This window comes from Anopheles ziemanni, chromosome 2, assembly GCF_943734765.1.
Source record: "Anopheles ziemanni chromosome 2, idAnoZiCoDA_A2_x.2, whole genome shotgun sequence".
NCBI lineage: Eukaryota > Metazoa > Arthropoda > Insecta > Diptera > Culicidae > Anopheles > Anopheles ziemanni.
The window spans coordinates 61,622,582-61,629,590 of NC_080705.1; the positions used below are offsets into that span (position 1 = coordinate 61,622,582).

The 7,009-nt window shown below is 55.4% G+C and overlaps 1 protein-coding gene across 1 annotated transcript; it reads left to right on the plus strand.

The window, feature by feature from the left end:
* Nucleotides 1–402: 402 nt before the first annotated feature.
* LOC131292782 (uncharacterized) lies at nt 403–6,711 on the plus strand. Its single transcript, XM_058320868.1, has 2 exons — nt 403–5,166; nt 6,568–6,711. The coding sequence occupies exons 1-2, from the start codon at nt 403–405 to the stop codon at nt 6,709–6,711; spliced, it is 4,908 nt and encodes a 1,635-aa protein (XP_058176851.1).
* The last annotated feature ends 298 nt before the right edge of the window (nt 6,712–7,009 follow it).

A 7,009-nucleotide genomic window follows, 5' to 3' on the forward strand; every position in this document is an offset into this window, starting at 1 on the left:
TGTGTGTGTTTGATTAAGTGCGTGAGAACAGCAACACGTGAGAAGGAACGAATTAAAAACGCACACACGCATTACTAAGCCAATTGGAAGGAACGTGATCATACCGATTCGTGGTGGTCTGGAAAATGATATATACAAGCTCCGGTGAGAAAATTCGTACTGCCTTTCTGAGGTGTAAAAAGTGATCGCTCAAATTCGTGGTGCAGTTAACTTAAAATCAGTTTTTAAGGAACGTAAACAACATCAAATAAAGCGATAACAAACGAGACAAACAACAACAGCTGCTAGTTTAGGGATTGTTGTAAAAAACAACCAATTTGAACTGAGAGTAAGAAGTGGCCAATTGTGTTGGTGTGCAGTGAGTCAACGAGTCGAACGAGTTCCACCCACATCTCAAGAATCATGTCGTTCTGTAGGATAACGGGAAAATGTCGCTCGTTACCGAAACCAAACTACTTCCCGATGCTGCCGCCAATTTCACCGGCCGCCGCCAAACGCTTCTGCAGGGTGACGGGCAAGGCGTATGGGCTGCCATCGCACCACTTCATCCCGGTGTCGCTGGTGCGTGCGGGCGGCTCTGGCAAAGACCGCTGCCGGGTGACGAACGTGTCGGCCGAGCTGGATCCGCACCATTACCAGCCGACGGACGCGTACGGCTGCCGGAAGCACACGGTACTTTGCGCGTTCCGGTACGTGCTCCCGGTGCTGGACGATGACGATGAGGCGCAGCGCAACCTGAGCGCCATCCTGCAGGCGAAGACGAAACCGCTCGAGCAGGGCCTGTACGTGTACCGGGTGGACGAGCGGAGCTACGGGCTGGTGTTTCCGGCCCGGCTGGAGGCAGCGGTGCGCGATGGAGACGTGCGGGACGTGCTGCTGGCGAAGGAGTCCGACAAGCTGCTGATCAAGCTGCGCAAGGGCAACAGCGTGAGCGTTCCGCTGCGTGCGGTCGAGGAGGCGTCGTCGATGCTCGGCGAACTGTACGAAGGGGAGGGCCCGCGGGCGGAGGTGATTAAGCGGCGGGAACAGGAGGAGGCAAAGCGGCCACGGCCGAAGGGCGGTGCGGCACTGTCGAGCATCGCGAACATTTTCGAGCAAAAGGAAAAGGTGCAGGACGAGGCGGCTGAAGAGGAGCAACGGTTCATCGAGGAGCACCGGGAGAAAGCGGCCCGGCTTGCGGTGGAGCGCAGGGAGCGGCAGAGGGCCGAGAAGCTACACGCACTGCAGCTCAATGGGCACCTGTTGGAGCAGGGTCCGCCGGAACTGGCCGATCTGGTGAAGCCTCTGATCGAATCCTGGGATTGGAGCACGCTCGAACGTGAGGCGGCTGAACAGGGTGCTGGAGGTGCGGTACGGGGTACGGTGGAGGTACTGCCGAAGGTCCTGAACGTGGTCCCGGTGCAGCTACCCGCGACACGATCCCAGGTCGATCCCTCCCAGCTGGAACGCTGCTCTGGACTCGAAGCCGCTTCTTACGTTGGAGTGATAAGTCCGGTTCGCGTAGAACTACGACCGGACCGGGCTAAAGCGCTGGCCGCGTTGGGATCCGAGGTGCTGGACACGTTGGCCCACGTTGACGAGCGGCTGGCGGGTGGCGAAGGTGCCGAACTGCTTCCCCACCTGGATGATCTCGCCTCGATCGTAGCACATCTCGCGCAAGCCCAACCAACGGAAGTGAACGGCGTTCCCGGAGTGAGACTCGTCGTGAACCATCAGCCGGTGTTCGTGCCCGGTCAGATGGTGATGGTCGGTGGTAAGGCCACCTTCGTGCCGGGACAATCGCTTCCGGGAGCCTCCCCACCCGGTACGCTGGAGTTTGTGCCTGGCGTGACGATAACCGGGCATGACGGTACGGTGCAGTTCATCCCGGGCGAGGTCCAGCCGAAGGTCGGCTTCGTTGCGGGTCGAGCCATCGACGGCCAGTTCGTCTGTGGACAGGTGCTCACCGTGGGCGGGGAGCCTCGATTCGTACAAGGTCAGACGATCGTGACACCCGAGGGCGTTACCAAGTTTGTCGCGGGAGTGACGGACGAGCGGACGGGAGTGTTTGTTGCGGGTCAACCCATCGAAACGCCCCAGGGACTACAATTCGTTCCGGGCCAAACCATTACCGTGCAAGGCAAGGAACGGTTCATCCCCGGCCAGAACGTACCGAATCCGGACCATCCGGGTGAGCTGGTGTTCGTGCCGGGACAAACGGTAGAGGACCGGTTCGTGCCGGGCAAAACGATCGTTACGCCGGAGGGAGCCAAGTTCGTGCCAGGTCAGTACGTCGGAGAGTCGTTCGTTCCAGGCGTGGCCGGTGAGGATGGACGGTTTGTGCCCGGAGTCAACATCGACACCAAGGAGGGCTCCAAGTTCGTCGAGGGACAGGTGGTAGTAACGAAGCACGGTGCGGTGTTTATGCCGGGAACGACGAGCGTCGGTCCATCGGGAGTTGTGGAGTTCGAGATTGCCCGCACCATCGATGCAGTGCGGTTCAGTGAGGCGTCACCGGTGGGATTGGTGGTGGATGGCGAGAGGTTAGAGAGCAGCGAACCGTCAATCTGCGTCTTTGGCCATCTGGTGCAGAACGATGCCGGGGTGGAGTTCTTCCCGGAACGCATCGGACGCGAGCATCTACCCGAGGGTAAGGTGGTCCCGGGTAAGCTGGTGCGTCAACAAGCGGACGCCAAGTTCATCCCGGGCATCAAGACTGAAGACGATGGGTTCATACCTGGTCAGGTGGTTCTGACCGACAAAGGCGAGCAGTTTGTACCGGGTCAGGTGATCGAAACGTCCGAGGGAATGAAGTTCGTCCCGGGTCAGATCATCGAGACCAAGAGTGGGCCGAAGTTTGTTCCGGGTCAGACAATGGCGACGCCGGATGGCCCGAGGTTCGTTCCGGGCCAAATCATCAATACACGCGCCGGTCCTACCTTCATCCCGGGCCAGGTGATCAGCACCGACGACGATGGAGAGCGGTTCGTGCCGGGTCAGATCGTAGACACCGACGACGGGCCACGCTTTGTGCCAGGCCGTGTGGTCGAGTCGGCCGACAAAGTTACCTTCATCCCGGGTCGAATCGTGCAGACGGCTGATGGACCAAGATTTGTCGCACCCGATCTCAAAGATACCGACGATGGTGACGAGGAGTTCCTGGTGCAAAGCTTCACCGTCACACCAGAAGAGCTGAAGCTACTCAAACCGAGCGGTCCGGGACCAACCCTTGTTGACGGAGTTCCTGGCGAGACATCGCTGGTAGTGAGCGCTCTGGATACGGCAATGTTAGCTAGTTTGGCTCAGTCCGGCATGCCGATCGGCCGCCAGGTGGAAGCATCCGCCGTCGACTACGTGCTCGAAAGCACCAAGGAGCGTCAAGCATTGCAACACTTCCTGGCCGAGAACAACCTACCCGGTGCAGGCCTTGACGCACTCGAGACCATCTTCGATGGGCTGAAGGCTGTCTGCAGGAAGGTGGACCTGGAGTCGCTACAGTACAATGCCAACGCCACCACCGACGGACCGATGGACGGAGGTGTATGTAACGGTTCAATTGGAGTGGTGGAGTCACTCGCCTCCAACCTAGCTGCGATCCTCGCCGAAGTCCCGAGTGACGGTGCACCTACGCGCACCATGTACGAGATCATTGCGGACGCCATTAAGGCATCGACTGGCGAGTATACGGTGGAGGAACTTCAGCACGTCGTGGAGTCTCCTGGCGCTGTGGATTACCTACTCGGCGTGGTCAATCGAACGATCGTGCGCAACAACATTGACCAGAAGCTTAAAACACTGACTGCGCTTATCGGAGGCGGTGATGGGGAAGCGATCGAACAAGAACTGCCACTGGAGCAGAACCGTGACGCCATCGAGGAGTTCTGTCAGTTGTTGGACAACGGAGGAATGTCGGAGGCGTTTGTTAACCTACTCAAAAAGGACGAGCATCTGTTCAAGTCGATTGTCACCAGCCTGAAGAGCTCGGGCGTGGTCGAGGATAGCGTCAATATCTCGGAGATCCTGCAGACGGCACTGGTCGAGGGTATTCAGGATCGTGCGCAGGCTGCGCTTGGCGAAATGCTGGAAGATGGCGGATCGCAGGATGCACTCCGTGCACTTCTCCGCAAGTCGGAAGGACTGGCACAGGCACTGGGGCACACAAAGGAGGCGGAAACGTTCCAGTACCTTCGAACGCATCCCGAGGCGCTGCGCGATCTGCACCGGGAAGACGAGCTGTTCACCATCATAAACAGGGTGTTGATCATGGAGCAGCTAGCCGAAGACGATGATGAGTATCGGGAGCTGATGGATGGGCTCGAGAAGACACCCGGACACGCCACCAAGAGTGATAAGCTCCGTGAACTGATCCGCCAAAGTGGAGCGCTGTCGTATGCGCCTGCCCGTAAGCTCGCCCTCGAGACATCTCGTGACGTGCCTCTTTCGCTGTTCTACACCAACAACCAACTCGCTATCGAGGAGTTCTTCCTGAAGAGCGGAGGCGGTGGTGTTGGTGGCAAGACGCTGCGACGCTGCCCTCGGGCCTTCCTGATCATCAAACGTGGTTTCCAGGCGGTAATACCACGCGAATCGAGTCATGAAGTTCTAGCCGGCAAGATCGCCTATACCGTGCTTGATGAGGACGGTATACGACACTTCCAGCCACTCAATGTACTGTCGGCGTTACGTATAACGCCCAAGTTCGTGCACCGCTTCTCGATGTACACCTGCGAGTTCCAGGAGGAACCGGACACGTGCGACACCTTCAGCACCAGTAGCAGCAGTCACGATGGGTTAGACGTGCTCGATGACTCTGCCTACTTCTACCGGCCGCCCCTATCTCGCCGTGGCTCACAGAGAACCACCAACGGGACGGCCTCACCTAAGACTTACAACGGAATCGGCAGCACACCGCGCAATAAGCTGGAACGCCAGGAGTCTTACAGTCCGCGTCTAGTGACCCGTAAATTTCCACCCATGAATGGTTTCCACCCGAGCAGCGGCCCCTTGCATCAGCATCTTCCACATCTTCCGCATCTTCACCATCAGCCGCTATCGCTTCAGCACACTTCCGTCCCAAACCACCATCAGCAATTTCACCACCAGCAGCAGCAGCGCCATACGCAGCCCAGTCCGATCGCACACCAGAAGCTGTACGCACACCCGAGCGTACCGGCAGACAATGTTAAGGTAGGACACGCGAGAGCCATTGACACAATCGGAACCTACATCCCGAGAACCCGCGAACTACCGAAACACAGCGCCAACGGGTGCGCCTGTGTGTGCACTAATTATAGACGATCCGCCCGACCGACCTACGCGTTTGAAGGACAGCCGCTTGACAGTTGACAGGTTTTATTTTGTTCGGGGCTAGCCCTCACCTTTGGCAGCACCTACGCTCCTTGATGGATTGTGACGGTAGAAAAATTACAATCTCTCGGGGAATTTCCGATTCCCCGCAAGTTTAGATATCGAATTCCGAGAACGGTTTTGTTGTTGGTGATAAATCTTCACACTTTTATTGGTTCGTGAATCGGGGACTGCAAAATGCCAGGCTCGTAGTTTTTTTTTTTTTCTTTTAAAGAGTTTGACAATTCGCAAAATAAAGATATTTTCATATCGCTGGTTTCGGTACCATCCGCTAATAGATCCGTCGAATTTGCCCACACATCATCGACTCAGTTCGATGATGGATAGATAAACAACATTCCACGTCAGTATGCATCCTCAGAGCACGGTGAGGTTCATTCGCCTTAGAACTTGTTACCTCAGTTTGCATTCGGAAAAATATCAACTACGGAACCAAAAACATCTGCATTTGTTTATCGCAACTGTTCCGAGAGAGAAACAGAAGCAAAAAAAAATACTGTAGTACCTCCTCTAACCCCTGCCCTCGACGCGTCAGTATTCGACCGAAAATCACCCATTAGTGAACATCACGGTCGCGCCGTTGATAATGGCAAACATTACGTGGATGGTCGATATTGTGTGAAGGCATTTTTTCGTTGCTTTCGTTCGAAGACTATTTTTAGCACTGTACGGCTCTTGAAGACGCACGCAAATTAAAACCAAGTGACTTTATGCTGCCTACAGCACCTTGCTGAACCATTGCGCATGGTTTCCTTTCGTCCGAAAAACTCATCAGTGGTCTAAGTAATGGATCATGCTACCGGCTTCGTGTGCAAACTAGCCGTTATCTTCGGTCTCGTTGACTCTAGGCGGTTCGGTTAGCTAGGGGTACACGCAGACATCGATATAAAATTCAGCTCGCACGCGTTCGCTCGCGTCGTCGAATGGGTCGTCTATAAATAGTGCCTTTAAAAGGGTATGTTGGGTTCTCGAAAGGATCCGAGCAGAAGGAAGCGGTTGAGGAAACGGCTGGCCCGTCTGGGATCGACCGATTTGCTTGTGCGATGAAACTGATTCCAGCCAGTCTAGTCTGCCTTCTTCCTGGTCGCACTTTGTACCGAGGAAGGCACTTTCCCGACAGCTGAACATCTGCGGTTCGTCGACTTTAATGATCTATGCTACCACGATCGACGTGATCTTAACTGCTCCTCCACCGGGGCCACTCTCTCTCTCCTCTTACAGACTCTACCGATGGCAATGAGGATAGCGATCAAGGCCTCGCTTGCGCAGGGTCGTGAACCGGCAACCTGCTATCGATCCAGCAGCCGGGACTCGATCCATCGGACGCCGTCCCGTGCGAACGTGCACGACTGGAACTGGAAGTGATGGAAGGACACGCATATACATTTGCTTTACCGCTGCCGTGCTAGTGTTTAAGTTTAGGGCATGTCATTTATTTTTAAACATTTCTTTTGCCTAGTTTACTAACTAGTTTGATAAGGTGTAGTGCATACCAAGCTTCCAATGCGAGTGATCTAATCGCTTGATTGAAAAGTTGCGACTACAAATGCTGAACTGAAATTACACGGATGTACACATATTTCGACCAGAGCGTGGAGATGTAAATTAACTACAATAAAGTACTCTTTAAACCATGTGTTTTTCTTTCGATTTTCGTTAAGAT

Bases quoted from the DNA above. Each gene is read 5' to 3' on its own strand.
- LOC131292782 (XM_058320868.1), top strand. From the start codon at position 403: ATGTCGTTCTGTAGGATAACGGGAAAATGTCGCTCGTTACCGAAACCA. The intron at 5,167-6,567 runs GTAGGACACGCG...CTCCTCTTACAG, and splicing joins TACCGGCAGACAATGTTAAG to ACTCTACCGATGGCAATGAG.